This window comes from Phymastichus coffea, unplaced genomic scaffold (assembly GCF_024137745.1).
Source record: "Phymastichus coffea isolate CEN01 unplaced genomic scaffold, Cenicafe_Pcof_1.1 PCOF00234, whole genome shotgun sequence".
Taxonomy (NCBI): domain Eukaryota; kingdom Metazoa; phylum Arthropoda; class Insecta; order Hymenoptera; family Eulophidae; genus Phymastichus; species Phymastichus coffea.
This window is the reverse complement of record NW_026707045.1, coordinates 23,827-42,658: the sequence shown is the minus strand read 5'-3', so window position 1 is coordinate 42,658 and position 18,832 is coordinate 23,827. Positions and strand designations below refer to the sequence as shown.

Sequence of the window (18,832 nt, the reverse complement as noted above, 5' to 3'; positions counted from 1 at the left end):
TTTATCTCTACTTCCTCAAGTTCATAAATTTTACGATTAGTCTGCTTTTCACAAAAGTTCTTTTAATTGTAAAATAGTTGTGTCTTTTTGACTTGTGTTCAACGAAGTGAATTTTCTCAGTAAAATTGTAGTACATATAACCTCTTATACGATACCATTATAGGTATGTTTTGTTATAGTTATACATATGCTATCGAATGTGTATGTAATATATGTAGCATGAGAACAAAGGTCGTCAGGGCCAATTGCCTTGAATCTTAAAAACTAAATTTTACTTCCTTCAAAAATTCATAGTGTAAAATGATTTTATCCAAATAAAGCAATCAAAAGTAACGTAAAATTTACCGAAAAATAATTAACAAATACATTGAAGAAATAAAATGAAAATGAATTTTTTTTTCCTTTGTGGAAAAAAAGGAACTTTGTTGAGTCATGTTTCAGGTATAATTTAGGTTGAAATTATAAACAGATTCTTTCAAGATAGAAACAAATTATTTTCCTAATTAATCCATATATGATATTACAATAAATAAAGAGAAAAATAATAAAGCAAGGAAATAATATTATATCAAATCAAATTATATTCACAATATAATTTATCATCAATATTTAGTAATCATCATAATCACTTTACTTTTGAGAGAATACATGATTTATTCAAAGCAAATATCTGTTCCAAATCATCCACATTTCTGGATAAATAAACATTCCTTTTATTTAGAAAATGTTGCAATCATAGCAAGGTATACACAAAAGCATTGAATTAATCATAAAATATAATTTCAATTATAAACATAGTTTCTTTAATAAATAAAATTAGATTTATAAAAGCTTTTAAAGATTATATTTAACTATTAATGAAATTGCAACTATAGCTGACGATTTCAACTTCTCTTTGTGTTATGTAAAGTGACAAAGAACAAAGTGTACAGTTTATTATACTACTTATAAGAGTAACAATAATATTAATTATTATTTCTTTTGTTTGTTGGTTATGAAGGCTAAAAATAAAATCTCAAATTAGAAAACAAATCATTTCATTTTTTACTCATAAATTCACAAAAGATGGATTGGAGCTTAAGACCTGATCAACATATATAGTTCACTAAAATAAATATAGTAAACAAAGAAAATTAGTAAGCAAAGATGAACAGTACTCCAAGAAAACTTTTTAGAATAAAATATGAAATCTAAAACTCATTTATAGTGATTAAAATGGCATTCAATCACATATTAAAATTAATAAAATCTAAAAACTATTATAGCTTTCAAAATATTTCTTTAAAAACTGTCTGAACAGAATCTTTCGTAATAATTAGTAAAATTCATCGAAGATATATTTTGTTAGAGTACCAATCTATATCTCTGGTTAAGTCAAATAGTTGAAAGGATGTAATGGTTGATTTTCTCCATATACTGTATATTATGGTCGGCTGTAGATATCAATGAGTGTCTCGAGTTAATAAGAAGTACTGTATATTATTTTATTGAAACAATGACAAATTATCTTTCCTTGTCAGTTCTACCTATAATAAATAAATTATACTTATGTAAATTATTGATAGGCTTCTTAGTTCATAGAACTTTTCCAGAAGTTCACACCTAATAATGTTTCAATTAATGTACACACATTTGTATGTAATTAATTGCTTAATTTTTTAAAATAATATCTAATTAGGCCTACAATAGCATTACAAACTGTAGAAGAGCATTGAAAAGTTTTGTAAATATTGAAGGTAATTAAATTCATTTATAAAATGGTTTGTCTGTACAACAATATATAGTGAAAATAACAAAATCTTGTGAGTTTAAAATTATACAAGATTTTAACTCTCACTCTAAATCTGTACATATAATTGTACAAATGAAGTCTTTATATAAAATATGCATGTTTGACTAAAAGGCTTTTTCTTACAAGTTCTCTATTGATTAGTCTCTGTTAAAAAAAATTAAAAATTCAAAGTTCAATTCAGCTCAAACTCAATAATATATTTATCTGTAAATTGATTTTTCATAAAACAATCATTTTCAAATGTCATTTGTAACAATTTATTATGCTATATATTTGATTTGTAAATTGATTGCAGCACATCTATTCAATCTGTAATACCATTCCATAATCCAATCTTTGGGGTCGACAGGTATTATAGAAAAATTAGCTTAAGAATCAGTTTTAAAAAGTACAATAATGGTAAATTACAACATCACTGATGTAGATCAATTACTGTTTAGATGATAAGTCTCTCAAGCCATTAATCAAAATCTATTCAACACATTAAAAATGTATATAATATTAAATTGATGTCAACATGGAGGTGGACTACTTGATGTAGCTGTTGCGTCGATGGCTGCTGATGAATTAGTAGAGGAAGATATTGATGTAGATTTCTTTTCATTACTAAGTTTCCGCCTAGCAAATAAAAATTGCTTCATTAATTCATGATGTGCTTCCAACTTTTCAATGCATTCCAAACATGCAGTTTTCGGCAGTTGGTCATTAGGATCCACCTATAATGAGTAGTAATGAATTATGTGGTTCAAGGTAACACAGTGAAAGTGTAAGTTATAGTAATTTTATGATTTCTCTTGCAAATATCTAAATTATAATCATATTAGTATATTTTATCATGAAATTAAATGAGAAAAATAGTTTTTTTTTCAATAAACATGTAATATGGTAGTCAAATTAGAGTTATTACTAAACTGGATAGATAATTATATTATTTTATGAAATTAATAAAAAATGGTCGTTTTAGATTGCCAAACTTAAAAAAAATATTACTAACAATTGAACAAAAAAATGCTCACATTTATTGGAAGATAACTGTTGATTTTCTCAGACAACTTCATCCTTTCGCCTTCCTCTCCATAAATATGAATCACAAATCGATTCATTTTGCTGCAGAGTCTGCATATGAAACCAGTGATCACAGCCTTGTCAGTACTACCCATTTTTTCGTATTTTTATTTTCACTGTAAATTTTGAACTAAAAACTATAGCTGCAGAATGGGCACCGTCGAATCAAATATCACACAGATATTAAAATCATTTAATTTTCGATTACGAAACGAAAAAACATAAAAGTTATGAATAAGTCGATGGATTTGTTTGTTACTATTAGTATGAAACTTTCACACTGTATACTATTCCAAGATCGAGAGCCATCACCAGCTGGTCTGATGTGTCTGATGGTAGAGTGCGTGTTTGTGATTCAATCCCTCAAATACACGTGAACGATCATCTGGGGTGTGTACATGCAATACACATTTACACATCTTAACCGTTTTCTACTTTGCCTACCGAGTGAAACTCGTTTGAATATTTTTTTAAATTACAAGATCTCTTCAACGATAATTACGAGATAATAGGAATGCAATAATGCAACAAGATTTGAAAAAAATTATGAAAATGTACTTTATTCAGTTCAATTTCAAAGTGCAGAGAATATTTACGTATTCTCCAGCAGAAAATATTATAATAGCGTTATATTACTTTGACAAAATCATTCATTTAAATTAATAAACAAAAACTTTTTTCTTCTTTGCAATACAATGTCTGTGGCACTACTTCACTTGTTATCGATACAATATTACTCTTATGGAGTAAATTTTTTTCTTTTTAAAAAGGAGCAGCTGTAACGCAAGCTAATAATTTTACTTTATTTGACGATTATAGAGAAACATATTTTTCAAATGAATTTGCCAAATTAATCTTCGAAATATTAGTGTATTTACATGGCAGAATGCCTATTTACTTTACGTAATTGTTCTTGTTAAAACTTAATATTCACAATTTAAATGATTATATACTCTAGAATTCTTAAGTTGACTCGATGCATTGCACAGTATATTTGACAGTCAGACGCAATCATTACAGGTGATACATGTCCACATAATCTTCAAGCAATGATTTATCGAACAAGATATCTACTGTCAATCTACATTTACTATTGTACAAAGGAGAATAATCAGTTCCCAATGATTTTTCACTCAAAAACATTTAAAAATGAAATATAAGAGCCACAATGTGCATCAATTTAAGAACCTTATTAAAATTCTAATAATAAATAATAACAAAAAAAAGTCATTTGAAAAATATATTTCTTCAAGCTTTTCTTCCGATGGAAGAGAGAATTATAATATGACAATTTTATAATTCACTTTTACCATCTATCAGCATTAAAAAAAAGAATCTATCAGAAAAACGAGCATTTAACGTTTACTTTATTTTCGTACAAACACAGTTGGTAAAAAAAAGTAAGAATTGTAGGCGCATGCGATTAGAAAGACGCATTGACGACTGCTTTTCAATGTATTGGACAAAGCTATTAAAAATCATGAAAAGAAAGAGTTCGTTTATTAGTAAAAGGGCGTGAAAATGAAACCGCAATTACAGTTAACTGCGGTATTGTGAGATAAGTAAAATATTGCGCTGGTCGTAAAAAAGACTGCAATGCCATGTATAAGCGGTATGTTGGAGCTACAAAGCTTCTCCATCCAATGATAAATTTTTAAGTATAATTAGAGTCGATTTAAATCGTTCTTTTTTTAATCTTATAGATAAAATTATTTTTTTACATATACTCGCTCGCGAACATACATAATCAAATTGATCACACTGCTATTTCACCATCTGATTAAATGAGATGTAGCATATGAGGAGTACACTCGACAAGTAACGAATAGTGAACTATACACGTGATATCTTTTTACAGAAGCGCGATGGTGCCGACGCACGCGTATGCACGCGGGCTAAAGTTTACCTAGTTATTGACATAGAGCGCAGATGAATCATGATTCGTGTCAACTGGGCCAAAGTCCGCGTCGTATAATACGCAGCCAAGTTTTCACAACCAATTTTCTTCATTGTTCATTGTTGAAAATCTCGATTGCTGCCGAGCCTCTGCTCGATATAAGTTCAAATCGCTAATTAATTAAATACCGCGCGAAATTGTTTCTCGAATTTTGTTTTGCTTTAGTTTTTGGATTGAAACTGCACGATGATTTGTAAATTGGTTATAGTTTTTTCTAGCATCTCTAGCCAAGAGACATTATTCATCGATCGGCAGAAGTGACTGTTCCAAGTGCTCGTCGTACTGCTGGCGCTAATCAGACTCGAGCTTGACTTTGAATCGGCTTGGTCAGTTTTGTCTGCATCCGTGTTTTTGAGAGGTTTTTCGCCTTCCTCTTCCTCCTCGGTATCTTGCTTTTTGACTTCTTGGACGTTTTCAATGGTAGGCTCTGACACCGAGGAGGTCGCATCACTCGTAATTTTAGTAGCACTCATCGTCGTCGTCGTTATCGTCGTTGTCGTTGTAGCCATCGTCACAGTTGTCGGCGTGGTTGTCGACCCATCCGAGCTAGCCGAGGTGGTGGTCGTGGTCGCACTAGCCGTTGCAGTCGTTGTGATAGTGGTTGTCATCTTCGTTGTTGTTGCTGATGTCTCCAAAGGCAAGCGATCAGTGCGATCTTTGGTTTCTTCGATACCACCAAGACTAGAGGCGCTACCCTCTTCTTCCTCCTCATCTTCGTCATCATCGTCGTCTTCGTCGTCATCGTCGTCGTCATCATCGTCGTTATCATCTTCATCATTATCCTCTCGTTCCTCCGCTCCTCCATTATTATCGTTTTCTTCGTCATCCATTTCGACGTGGGTTTGTACGTCAAACTTGCGCTTCTTGGCAGGAGTCTCGAGGTCTTGTTGCTTCGACTCCTTGATTCGAGATCTGGCAGCTCGCGTGCGCGCGAGAAGAGTTTCGAGAGCAGCATGAAGAGTTGGAGGGGGCTTGATATCCGTTCCACAACTATAAACCAAAGCCAGCGCTCTCAAGTCGCCAATAAGCTTGTGTGCGGATGCCTGGACGTCGACCACGTCGACCATTGAGGTGAGTGTACCAACGAGATTGTCAATAATGGAGCAGGTCTGCTCGGTAAGCACGTGGCTAGCCAACTTTGGAAAGAAAGTTTTGAGAAAGGCGTGTATCGCTGGTACCGCCAACGAGGATCTTTCGTCTAGTAGGACCGCGTCCACATAGTCGATGGTATAGGAGCAGCGAAGTAGAGCAGCGATATGCTTACGATCGACGTGACTGGCAGCGTGCACGTCGAGCCAAAGTCGCGGAAATAGGGCCAAATGCAGTGGAACACCTTAAAAAATGTAAAAATTTAGAAAAAAGCATCAGAAAAATGAAAGAAACATGGAAAAAGATGTAGACCAAGTAAAATCTCACCTTCGAAACCAAGCATAGCTGAGAGATTGACGAGGATCTCCGTCATGCAATCGTTATTAATGGCAAGCCGACACATCACGTCGATGAGCTCGTGGTATGGCAAGAAAAATTCAAGCAGAGCGCTATCGTAATTCGGATCCTGACCTTTGGCCGCCTCCAGTTGAGAGTGAGGTACAGCCATTTGAACCATCGGCCTCGCCGGACGTGAGGGCATCTTACTAGGGGCCGTAGAGCGTCTAGGCAGATACGGGCCCGGAGGTACACTCGCATGCGACTCCTGTAACGCAGCATGACAGTGCGAAAGCAGAGGTGCCAAAATGAGAATGGCCTCATTCGGCACCAGCATGACCAGTTCTTTCAGCAAGTCGATTGCCAGGTTGCGCATGTCTGCTGGATTGTAGGTGTTGAGTAGTGTGGCCAACTTACGTAACACATCTGGCCATTCCTTACAGTTAACCAGGAGACTTCGTGCCTCGGGACCACTTGCTTCACCGCTACCACTACCGACACCTCGAGCCGTTCGTACACAACGCACTAACTCAACAATTATTGCAATGAGCTCGGCCAGGTCGCCGGCAACGTGGCAGGCGGTCGCCTCGTGATACATAATATGTAGCATATGGAACGCTTCCAGTGCCATACTCAGCCCACCATTATACACCACATACAGTCGGTCCTCATCCGATTCTATGAGAATCCTGAATGCTGATATGAGGGTCGCCCAACAAGAGCGTCCATCAAGGCCTTGCAGGTAAGATGACAGCGTGCCTCGTCGGAACGAAGCTATCTCGGCCTCTTCTTGTTCGGTTTGATCGGGATGTCGAGCGACTAACAGTTGCATCAGTTTAAACAACTCATCCACAGCCTGAAAGAATAGACACAATTGTTAATATCTCGTAGCACGTACTTCAGTATTTTTGATTGTGGCAAACACTTCATTATTTCGTTATTAAAATTGACGACGCTATAATTCATTGATATCAAAATTCTAATGAAATCATAAGTAAAGAATAAAAAACAAATAATAAATGTTACCGTTGAATATTGCGTGGGGTGCGGAGTGATGTTCTTGAAGGCCCACTGTATGTTCTGATGCGCTGCTAATTGTCGAGTAAAAGCACGTGACTGTTGACAACATAGTCTCAGTAAGCCGTAGTAGGCCGGCAGCATGACGCGATTGAAAAGGACGACGTCTTGATCCTCATGGTCAGCTCTGTAAGAGACGAAACGAAGTTTTTCAGTCAAACCGACTCGACTCAAACAAACCACGCATGACTTACAATATGTAGTTGAAAGCAATATTCTTGGTGATATGAGGATTGTGGAGTATGAGTGCAACGTTTTCAGGACAGTCGTTGCTCACATGGTACCAGAAGAGCAGGAGTGCTTGCTTGTTGTGATGAACTGGAATGCTCGGTTCAGACAGCTTCGGATGGAACAATGTCCAAAGATCGTTGAGGTAGGGTCCAAACTGCAAAATAGAAATAAAATTTCAATAATCTAAATTCACAAAAGAAATCTCGGATGATCATGAAAGATTTAAAAGTACAGAACTGTGAAGTTGCGATTGGGCTTTGCAATTAATTGCAATTAATTTACCATGAGTTTCTCAGTCTTGGATACGATGCAGTAGGTCATCAAGGCGAAGTAAGCGGTAAGGCTCATGGTGCCGTGGGTATTGATTTCGGTGTAGTGTCGGGCCGACTGGAGAAGGCGTAGTAACGCCGTGTAAATTTGATGGAGAACGAGTGTGGCGTCGGTCGACAGTTGCAATTCTCTGGCGGTAGAAGCCTGACAGCCAAGACCAAGACGATGAGCCGAACGATAACCTTGGCGGAAGTGAGCCGACGGCACGAGCGACACGAGAAGGAAAGCGGCGGCCGAGCGTACGCGATGATTGGTGTGTTCGAGAAGAAAATGCTGCAGCCAGGTATCGAGCCCTTGCAACACCCAGGCATGAGCGAGTTTGCTGCGCGTGACCGCGAGCGCCAGCCACTCCAAAGCGCCGTGAGGAGCGATCCTCGCTACCTCCCAAATACGGCTGAGAATTAATTGAGTCATGCAGGGTAGACCCGCGGGACTCGAACCCTCGCTAAGTAGCGTGAGCACCTTGAAGAACGGCTGGCAAAGATCCGTGTGTTTGCTGATCGCCTGGAATATCATGCTGACTACGTGGATGGCCAAGCGGTCGTTCCAGCGACACAACGACTGGATGAGATTGCGCGTCTGCTGAAGGTTGATCATGTCGCGAATCTGTTGATAGAGGAACGGGAAGCCTTTGCCTCCAGCAACCGCGTTGAAGTCCGAGGCCGACAGGTTGAGTCTGTGGTCAGGCAGTCGGCTGCGTTCGACCAAGAGGGCGACGAGTGTGATCATCTTATCGAGCGAAGCCGGTCTCATTTTCTCCGCCCCAGTGCTGCCTCCGGCTCCACCACTGATCGCGACCACTTCCTCCTCCTCCTCTTCCTCGCTAATCGCGTCGGCGAAATCGTGGTTTCTATGGCCCAGGTAGAAATTGACCATGCTCGAGATCGCTTGAGTCTTGATAAGGAAAACAGTCTCTTCCTCGCCTAGCTTGCTGAACTCGTAGAGCAAGCCGAAGTACTCGGTGAGATGCTTAAGATGTTGCTTGGCGTGCTCCATTAGCGACAGTAACGAGCGCATGAATCGCGTCACGCACGAGCTCGAGGTGACGCTAGACCCGGCCTCTTCCTCCTCGTCAGGGGTCATATACAAGGGCACTTGAGCGAGACGCAACCTCTGAATCACGTGAATGCACAGCCTCTGGAACATCTGCCTGACCATCTGGTTGGGACACTTGACTAGAATCTGAACGGGCCACCACGAATCCTGAGCCATTCGCTCGAGGAACTTGATGCCGGCGCTCACCGAGTTGTTGAACTGCTTGGTCAGCAACTCCACCCACTGAACCATCGTCGGTTTCTCTTTTGCGTGTATAAACGTCTCAAGGAAGAATGAGGCCGATAACTCCGCCGCGAGCTCGCCTATCTCCGGCTCAGTATACAATAAGCTTTGCGGCACGTAGCCGCAGATCTGCCACATGAAGCTGAAGTACGTGTGCTCGAAGATGTTCTTGTCCTGTAGGAAGTGCATGTTGTCCTGCCAAATCCATTCCTCAAGCTCTTTACTCAGCTGCAACTCGGTGTTTGGCGTGGATGTACCTGCCGTAGGTGGCTCGTCGGTTTGCTCCTCTAATTTCTCCTCGTTTCGTCGGCAGCGCTCGTAGAACAACATGTAAGCCGAGTTAGACTTTTCGAAGCTGAAATCCATGAATTTATCGGTAACAGAGTCGTAGGTCTTGCTGGTCATCTCGCCGCCGAAACACTCTGCAGCGATCTGATTGGGATCGAAAGGCTTGACCTCGGCGTCGTTGAAGAGGAACCATCTGTCCTGTTCGTGGTGGTGTTCGTCTTCAGCTGAACGCTCGCGAATGAAACTGTAATAATGTCCTCCGTCGGCGGTACCCGTATGGACGGTGACTCCGATCAGCTCATACTGGTAGTGCTCGGCTTCGTTCTCTCGTGATTCTTGAGCGTTGCTCGTTGTGCTCGGTCGTTCCTCGCCTTGTTCTTTGTCCTGCTTCTCACAAATTTCATCGTCAACCTGAACGTTCTGAACGTTCTCGGTGTCGGCGGGTGCGTGACGAGGCGGCACGAGTTTGTCCTCCATGTAACCGGACATGTCGAGTCGCAGAGGAAAACTAAAGTGGGTGTTGACTTTCTCCTTGAGCATAGTGCCCATATTGAAAGTGTATCGCATGGTGTTGAAGCACAGTATGCGGGGCAAACGTTTAAAGCAAGCTCGCTTCTCAGCGCGTACCTTCTTTCCGCACTGCGAGCAGGTGTACATGTTATCGCCCTCAAGGGTATCCTTCACCGTAACCTCGTCCAAGCTCTCATAAAGATTGCGCATGTCGGCCACCTGGCAGCGCACCGTGTAAAACTCCTCGAGAGTGCGACTTACGTGCTCACAGTCAAGAGACACCACATTATTGGAGATAATGCCACAAAATAGTTGCTTCACTAAAGTCTTTAAATCTGGCGTCATCTCCTCTAGTTTACTAACAAGATCTATAAAAAACTCGGCCATGTCCTTCTGCTCACCGGTATTGAGCGGTTCATGATTCATAGTGTAGACACGGCAAAATTGCCGTGGGTTGTAGGCCTTGCGCTCACTCTCGAGCAAATAGGCAAACATGCGCTGTAATTCGCGTAGAGTCAGCTGATGCTTGTTCGCCGATTGACAGTCGGCCTGTAGGATAGCTCGTCGCGCAGGTGGCATCATGTAGAGATGTTGCATGCAGCTTGCCATATAGCAGGTTGCCCCAAGGTTGGTCAAACCTACGTAACCGCAATCCGAGCGTCCGTCTTCGTGAGGCCAATAATCCCAGGAATAGGGTTGCGAACCGAGACGCGGCCGGTGCTGCTCGAGCAGTCGTTCATGTAGCGCGCGGTAGTTGCAAAGAGCGCCCTTCGTTAGCTCGACCAATAAATCGAACGCTGCCGAGCGAGAAGCTTGACTCTTGCACTTGGGTACATGTTTTGCTCTTGGAGTGGGCAGAGCGAATAGAAAGTCGAAAGCTTGCTCGAGAAGGCCTCGACCGAGTTCGGCCTGCTTGCACGGTGGATTGTGAGCCATAATGTTGCAGCAGAGATTTAGTAAGCCTACTAGACCATCGTCTTCGAGGATGTTGTGACGAGTTTCCAGATAATCGCGTTCTAGACAGGAAGTCACAGCACGTTCGGCCAAAGCCTGCAGATCTATTGTTCCGGCACCACTCTTATCACTAGTACTTTCACTGATTGCATCTTCGGGTAGCGAGTCAACTAGCCGGCACACCAACCAAAAATAGTCTCGGCAAGCTGGACCGTACGACTCTTTCGACGACTCCGTTTCGATGGTCACGCCTGTTGGCCCCATTCCCGTTACTGATAGTTGGCTTTGTTGGTTATGCGGATGTAACTGCTGATGTTGTTGTTCCAGCTTGGTTCTAGGTCTTGGTTGCGGATGCATCGCCTCGGCGATTGGTAGATACTCGAGAAGTTCACTGAGAAGTGGCACAATGAGGTTGGCTGAGGAACAGCCTGAAGCACGTTCCGACGAGTCGGTGGATGGATCGTTGTCCCGTGGCTCGGGACTTCCTAGGCAAAGTTTGTACAGTGCAGTACAGACTTCACGGCGTACCGCTGGCTCGGGATCCTCAAGAACAAGTCTGCGCAGCCAGCCGCGTCCGAAGCGGCAGTCGGTCGGAAACAACGCGCTCGAGATTGATGGTTCGGAGTGCAACCAACAAACTAGAAGCGCCAAAGCGTAGTGAATGAGTTGAGAACGACCGAACAATCCAGTCTTGTAGTGGTTGGGATCCCGAGGCTGTGAAGCTGCTTCGAGAATTCCCGCGATCCTCGGTAGTACCTCCTCGGGTTTCATAAGCGCCAACAATTGTTTGCTCAACCTCGGGATTGCGAGCTTGTCGGCTGTGTTGCGTCTCGTCGCTTGCCTGCCACCAGCAACACCTAGTTGACAGATCTGCTTGAGCAAACTAGCAAGGCAATCCTGTTGCCATTCGCTGCCGTCGCCGTTCTCAAGGCAACCAGACATGAAGATGGAAAAAAGGTGACGTAAGCCACCCTGTTGCACAAAAGTGCTCGACCAGTCGCTCGTAGCATCATCACCGGTCGTTGAATCCGATGCTTCACCGGCGCTTGTTACGTTTGAGATCGTCGTCGTCGTTGTGGTCTCGCCGCCACTACGAGCAACGCGAGCTGAACGCTTCAACAGCGACTCTACGATGTACAACGAGTACATGAGTTTGTGAGGATTGGAAGGGTCCAGCAATTCTGGCAGGCAAGCCTCATCAACGTTCTGGAAGCCTTGCAATAATGTCGGGCTTGTTGGCAGTAGGGTTAGTGTGTCCCATACACGTCGGGACAACACCTGCAATAAATGTATTTGAAAAATAAGTGTAAACAAATGTTTAAAAATGTTAGAAATATATTTATTCAAGTAAAGAAAGGGTCTCTTACCTGAGCTTTAGGGTGAGGCACACTGAGACCACTTTCGGTGCGAGTCTTTATGGCTGCAAGAGTACGCATAAGAGTGAACAGCTGCTCGAAGTACTGTGGCCTTAAGAGTAGAAGTGTAGGTAAAGAATCTCTGGGAGGCGGTGGCAGCAATGACGGTGACTCGAGGTCCCGCTTGCCACTTGCAGCAGCAGCTCGGGCGGCCACACTAGCAGCAGCGACGGCACTACAACGTCCAGCACCCAAAGATATAAAGACCAATTGGCCGTCCTTGAAACCGAGTTCTTGTAAAGTCTTCTCGTCGAAGTCAATAGTGAGTTCCTGGCCTTGAGTAATCATGCGGATTGGTCCGTCAGTGAGTAGCGAGCCTAGGACCGAGCCAGGCTTAGTTTGAACGGCACCCTGTGGTACCCCGACGCTTATAGAGGTCGCGCCATCTGCGTCACCAGCCGGACGACGACGCTGTGATGCGTGGGTATCGTCCCACCACTTGGAAACTTCAGCTCGCAGGTCCGCCACATAGTCAGTACTGAGCAGCGTAAAGGTGGTTTTTTCGGAGATACCCGCGGGTTGTACGAACACGCGCAGTTGTTGGCTGCGTTCGCCTGACTGACCGGAACCGGAGCCAATGTGACCAATGCCGGCGGCGCGACCCTCAAGAGCCCAGCGTCGCAAATGATAAGCGTAGCGTTTCTTGAAGGCTTCGAGATGGGTGCGCAGTAAGAGAAGAGCGCGCTGGATACAACGCAAGCTTGCCTCTCGCTCATCGTCGCCGGCACCAAGACTGCGTGAGGCTGCGGCTAAGTGAGTCATACACTGTGAGACAAACTCCATCTCTTGGCTGAGTTGTCGCGACATGTAGTAAGAGTTAAGGTACTGAATCGCTGCCATGCTGACTTCGGTACACTTGGCGCGCAAAGCGATCTTCCAAAGAAAGTCCATACCAATGGAGTCGAGCTCGCGCAGAGGCCGTTCTAGATGCACTGCCGCGAGTCTTGCCAGTTGGCACAGTTGTTGGAACAGCGAAAGACCTGTCATACTAATAGTCTCCGGTGGCAGACTCGGTAATTTACGCATACAAAGATGCTTTAGACTGTCCATGCCGAGAGCGTGCTGTTCCGTGGACTTGGCTTGACTGAGTAGCCAGCTGAACAGTTCGTCAGCGGAACCGGAAGATTCATCTGCAAGACACGACCACAGTGTGTCAACTTGCTCGAGGCTGAGGCGGAAGCACTCGGGAGAACCCAATGGCGAAAAGATCGACGATAGAAATTGTAGCCGCACTTGCACCTCGACCTGATGAGAATGCAATCCCTGTGGACCGGTGCTCGCGTAGTGACGTAGATTGTTGAAAAAATGGCGCATCATGCCGCGCTCACGGTCTGCCCACGTGGTAATCGTGTGAGCATCCATCGTGCCAAACTGTTGAAAGCTCGCCAATAGCTTGGGCAAGATTCGCAGGCTCACTACGACCGAACGATTCGCCGCGAGATTGTCCAAGCAACCCTCGATGAATTTCATAGGTATGGAACGTTCGACATTGTAGCACAGTAGATTGCACAATGCCTTTTCCGCCTCAAGAGCCAAACCCTCGCCCAGCTGACCAATCTTTTCGTCTTGTAGCAAATCCCAGAGCAGAGTTTGGCCAGGTGAACAAACCGCCTCGAGGTTAAATTGACCGAGTCCTCGAGCTTGGCCTCGACACGCGGCTTGTGATCTGTGACGTGATGCCCCATGGCTCATCGAAGAGGTCGCCGTGTGACCGTGGGCGTGCACGTGAGCATGTGCAGCGGCCGCGGCGGCGGCTGCAGCTGCCGCCGCTGCTGCTGCTGCGTGGTGAGGATGATAAGCTTGCATGTGGATAGCCGACAAATGCTGAGCAGCTAACTGTGCCAGTTCTTCTTCGCAGCCACTCTCCTCGCCTTCAAAATCGGCCATATTCTTTTCGCTTTTGTTGCTGATCCGACTGCTGTATGAACCCTCTTCGTCTGACATCATTTCATCCATGCAGCTGGGCAGGAAGCGAGAACCGCCTGGCTCGTGATCGAGGCAGGCTATAATTGCGAATATGGATAAACGTTAGTGTGAAATTGCAACTTATTGTTAAAGTATTTTTCAAATAAAAATAGTAAACGCGTAAATATTTTTCCATCATTTTCGCAGTGTAAAATTTGATGTCTTTCTAACTTTAACTTTTTCAAAATACAAATAAACGAGCAAACTTACCTTCACCAGCTCTGACCACAGCGATGATATCGCTGTCATCCTCATCGTGAGAACTATCAGCTGAGTTGAGGCCGATGTCGTGCGCAACGAGAACCGGCATGTACTTTGCATTGGTAGCGGACAACTTTTGCGAAGCGGCTTTTTGGGCGAGTAAGCGGCTTCTAGGCAACTGTTGATCGGTAGCCAAACCTACTGGAGGTTGATTAATCGCAATCGCCTCTTGTTTCACACGATCGAGCGCATCAACGACGAGTACTTTGCTGCCATTGGCCGTATCGACTGGTTGCTGCTGACTCACCGTGTCTTCAAGGAGCGACTTGTCGTCTGGCGGTTTAATCGAGCCGTCACTCGCCTTACGTTTTCGCGGCTTTTTACGTTTTCTTAGCATTCGCCTCTTTTTGCCACGCCTTAAAGATCGTTCGCTGGGCTTGCCCTCATCGGTATCTTGTCCATCAGACGTGTGATCGGCGTCGGAAGAGTTCTTGCCCTTTCTCTGAAGTGCCTCTTTGAGCTTTTCCAATCGTGTACAGAACTCACGACCGGTCTCAACGTTGTCAGGATCTTCGGGTTCATCGTCGTCGCCCTCAGCGTCGTCTTCGTAGTCGACGGCATCATCGTCGGCCCTGGGTTGTTTTCTCGGTGAAGGTCCTTCGGACGCCGGTTGACTGCCCTCATCCTCAATGTCGGAAGGGCTACTCGGCTCCATGCCGCTTGGGCCATCACCGCTACTCGTGCTCGCCTCGTCCATGGCCAGTTGCTGCTGTTGCTGCTGTTGACGCTGTAGCGGATCTCTAGTCGCATGCGTTGACGACGCTGAGCCTTGGGCCAGACTACCCAAATGATAGCTGCCACTGCTACTCGACGTCCAAATGAACTTTATGAGAGCCGAAACGAGGAAAAGACTCTGCTCCGTATGCTCTTTGGGCTCGAGCTTGCCGAGTAGCGAGTAGAGATGAAGCACCGCTCCAGGCGCCAGGTGCTTGACGAGAGGTGCCAACAAATCGTAGACGGGACGGGCGCAATGCTTGAGTTGGGCGGCTTGCCACATAACGTCCATGTCGAGCGATGAAATGCGACCCTCCATCGCCAAAAAGCTCAGGATAATGTGGCTCTGCTTGATTACTTCTACGTGCAGATTCGGACCGAATATGTGGGCGATGATATTGTTGTCGGTGAGCCAGTTCGCCAAAGCGTGACCGACCTGCTCGATCTCCGCCACGGTTTCGCTGTTGCACAGTTCATTGAAAGCCGTTATGTGCGAGTTTATCTGAGCGATGCCGGCCAGCCGCATCGTCAGCGTCGTACTCGTGAAGTACTTGAAGGCCAGATCCAAGCCATCCCGATCGAAGCTTGGCAGTACTGCGTCTATCGGATCTTTTACAGCTGACCACATAAAGTCTGCAATGATGACAATTGTTATGATAATCAAATGCGTCCACTAGACTTCTATTTAATCTGATAGATTTTATCATCACTTACCTGCCATCGTCCTCACAGCCTGAGTTCTCAGTTCCTTATCGCTGAGCCGACACATGTATTTCATCACGCGACTGCGCAACGGTATAAACAGTTGTATCACGCTACCGTAATTCAACCAAAGTTTTAAATTACAAATCACAGCGACCATCGAGTGCGCCAGACCCACAGGTAGTGTACTTTCCATGTCGAAGCAAGCAGACATCAAATTGAATCCACCGTGATGACAAAACATCGATACTGCATGGATTAAAGGTGCCGGCACCTCGGGATCGTGTGGCTCGCAGTACCCACCTTCGTCCTGCAAGTGGTCGTTCGTCTATATTTTTGCATTCCTTATATTTCAAATTATTATTCTTACCTTAACTGGAGCCAGTGGACTAGTCAAAGCTCCATGCTTTATGGCTATATAAAGAGGAAAGTTTAGTAAGAATATCTTGGACAGAAGGTGAAACAGTTTTTCTCTATCTTGATGCGTCCAGTGTAATTTTGATCTAGATGTCTCTGCATTATGTGATTTTTCTTCTTCACTTTGGTCCTTATCCTTTTTAACATTGTCACTGCTGTAACCTGTTTCTTCTTTTTTCTTTTGTGCATCCTGTTGTTCTTGTTGGATCTCCTGTAATTGTTGTAAGGTACAGAGGACAACATTATGAATCAGTCTGATGAACCTGTGACAAGTTTTTGATTCTCGATAACAGCACATGCACTGTCTGAAAATTATATTATTTTTATTGCTAATTATAAACATTTCCAAATGTTATCATTGAAATGCAAATTCAAAGCAATAACTTACCTTTGAACCCACTGATTTACATAATTCAAAATTGTATTGACATCAATGATACATAGATTTGCTACCTCATCATCTTGAGAATTTCTCTCGTCATCTGAAATTGTATTAGAAAAAATTACTCAATTAATTTATTAAGATAAAATAAAAAAGTAAATATCGTTGTACATTACTAAGGCTCAAATATTCGTATTAATCTAAATATATTATATTAAATATTCATAGTCTACTAGTTATAGTCAATAATCATCATTGTAACAAACCTCTTTTTATGCTATAGCTATTAAAACATCACTCTGAACAATTAAAACCAATAAATTAGAGTTAAAAAAGCAGATATCATAGTTTGTGACAATGAGACTAATAACTTATGCTATTGCTAATGTTATAAAAATACCTTACAACAGGATTGATCACTGCAAAATTTGATTGTTTTAACATTTGAAAAAGGAAAGCTTTTTTTTTAAATTTGTATTTAGATATTTAAAAATGGTATTATATTTATATAGAATACTAAATCAGCGAGTACGTTATTGCAGAATATAACAGCAGAAAAAATGCAAGCCTAATAAGGAAATAGTGTATAATGGGATAAATAATAAAATTATGGGATGAAAGTAAAAATGTATAGAAAACCTTGATTAAACATTGAAAGATGCCTGCATAATCAGAATAAAGCAAAATGCACGTGTAGAAGTAAAAATATAAAGATGGAATATTATGGAAGAAGGGTTCTTTACAGAGTGAATGCTTACAAGAGTGCAGAAGATCGTGAAAATCGGCGCACACATCGCACATGATTGCAAGTCTGTGGGCCTCGACGGCGACGGCTGGCGAACGGGCCAAGTCGGCTGAAAAGGCGAACGTCGCCGCGAAACTGGGGGCTCAAGTTCATATCACGTTGTCCGAAACCCGACACACTCGCGCACACACTATCACTAGAATTACGAGGGCACAAGGGCCCTCACGTCACGACCACACGCGACTAACTGCGAGCAGTTGAACGACACTCGAGAAAAGCCAACTCGAGCCTGCAGTCGTCGAGTCGCGACTGACAGGGGCATCATTGCCCAGCAGCAGATGATCGTGGCTCAATCGCGGCCAGCGAGAACACTTCTCGCGTGGACTTTACCACCACACTCTTGAGTTTCGTCATGCACCGGCACCAGCTGCACCATCACCGTCGTCAGCACACCAAAATCATCAGCAGCATCAGCGTTCCTTGCAACAGCTGCACATTCCACACTCCGTGATACTCATTCTGCTACTCTCGACTCATCTGCTTTCCCATCTCTCTCTCTCTCTCTCTCTCTCTTGCCTGTCGCTTTCTCTCTCTCTCGCGCTCTCTCTCTCTCTTTCTATGTGCACTCGTTACTATCCGATTAGAGAAAACTCCAATGGAACGCCCGTCTTTCGCTAGCCTTTATCCACAGCAACTCTTGCTTGCCACTCCGACTAATCTTTGTCTCGCTCCTTTATTCAACTATCTCTCTTTTCTTGTCCTTTGATTTGTTCTTTTTTTCTCTGCGTGCTCCTGTAAATGCTATTGCTCTTCACTCTTGCTCAGCCTTACTCTCTTTCTTTCTTTCTCTTTCTCTCGCCATCCACAAACTTAACATCTAACGCTTACGACTATGACGCTTTGACCGTCACAGTAAACAATAGGTTCGTTCTTCTGTAATCTGCATTCAATATTTACTCATAGTTGTAGCGTCCATGATCACCCTATATTTTTATTATTTAAACGTATCAATAACGTTTTAATCCTTTGAAAAAATACGTTATTTTCGTACTAATTTGGCATACGTCTATTTAACTTTTCATATATTAGCTTAGAGATTAATTTATAAAGGAAAACAGCAAATCATCTTTCATTCGTAACCGAAAGACAAATAAACGCCATCTATAAATAACCGTTTCAACTGTATTTGAGAATCAGCTGATCGAAGGCTAGAATTGATTTTAAAAGAAAGTGGAGCGAAGATTTAAATTATCATGATCAATCTTAATTTACTTTCAATTTTAAGACCATGCATTATTAATTTAATAGTAATTACATTTTTCTA

The 18,832-nt window shown here is 43.0% G+C and overlaps 2 protein-coding genes across 3 annotated transcripts; both read right to left on the bottom strand.

The window, feature by feature from the left end:
• Nucleotides 1-1,285: 1,285 nt before the first annotated feature.
• Nucleotides 1,286-3,202, bottom strand: LOC131674356 (uncharacterized). The gene is made up of 2 exons (XM_058952981.1): nucleotides 2,809-3,202; nucleotides 1,286-2,508 (listed from the first exon to the last, which is right to left on the bottom strand). Exons 1-2 carry the CDS (start codon nucleotides 2,950-2,952, stop codon nucleotides 2,305-2,307), a joined length of 348 nt encoding a protein of 115 aa, XP_058808964.1. The 5' UTR covers nucleotides 2,953-3,202; the 3' UTR covers nucleotides 1,286-2,304.
• Nucleotides 3,203-3,420: 218 nt separating this feature from the next.
• Nucleotides 3,421-18,340, bottom strand: LOC131674375 (ubiquitin carboxyl-terminal hydrolase puf). 2 transcript variants are annotated; one of them, XM_058953011.1, is made up of 11 exons: nucleotides 17,522-18,340; nucleotides 16,770-16,863; nucleotides 16,335-16,686; nucleotides 15,977-16,274; nucleotides 14,498-15,895; nucleotides 12,275-14,325; nucleotides 7,830-12,185; nucleotides 7,511-7,701; nucleotides 7,266-7,443; nucleotides 6,231-7,095; nucleotides 3,421-6,147 (listed from the first exon to the last, which is right to left on the bottom strand). In XM_058953011.1, the coding sequence occupies exons 1-11, from the start codon at nucleotides 17,562-17,564 to the stop codon at nucleotides 4,976-4,978; spliced, it is 10,998 nt and encodes a 3,665-aa protein (XP_058808994.1). In that variant the 5' UTR covers nucleotides 17,565-18,340; the 3' UTR covers nucleotides 3,421-4,975. The 2 variants fall into 2 exon arrangements, with proteins under 2 accessions (XP_058808994.1, XP_058808995.1); XM_058953012.1 differs by lacking the exon at nucleotides 17,522-18,340 and having other exon boundaries at nucleotides 16,335-16,682; nucleotides 16,770-16,859.
• Nucleotides 18,341-18,832: the final 492 nt, after the last annotated feature.

Bases quoted from the DNA above. Each gene is read 5' to 3' on its own strand.
- LOC131674375 (XM_058953011.1), bottom strand. From the start codon at position 17,564: ATGTGCGATGTGTGCGCCGATTTTCACGATCTTCTGCACTCTT. The intron at 12,186-12,274 runs GTAAGAGACCCT...CATTTATTGCAG, and splicing joins TGCCTCACCCTAAAGCTCAG to GTGTTGTCCCGACGTGTATG. The intron at 7,096-7,265 runs GTAACATTTATT...CTATTCTTTCAG, and splicing joins ACCCCACGCAATATTCAACG to GCTGTGGATGAGTTGTTTAA.
- LOC131674356 (XM_058952981.1), bottom strand. From the start codon at position 2,952: ATGGGTAGTACTGACAAGGCTGTGATCACTGGTTTCATATGCAGACTC. The intron at 2,509-2,808 runs GTGAGCATTTTT...TACTCATTATAG, and splicing joins ACAGTTATCTTCCAATAAAT to GTGGATCCTAATGACCAACT.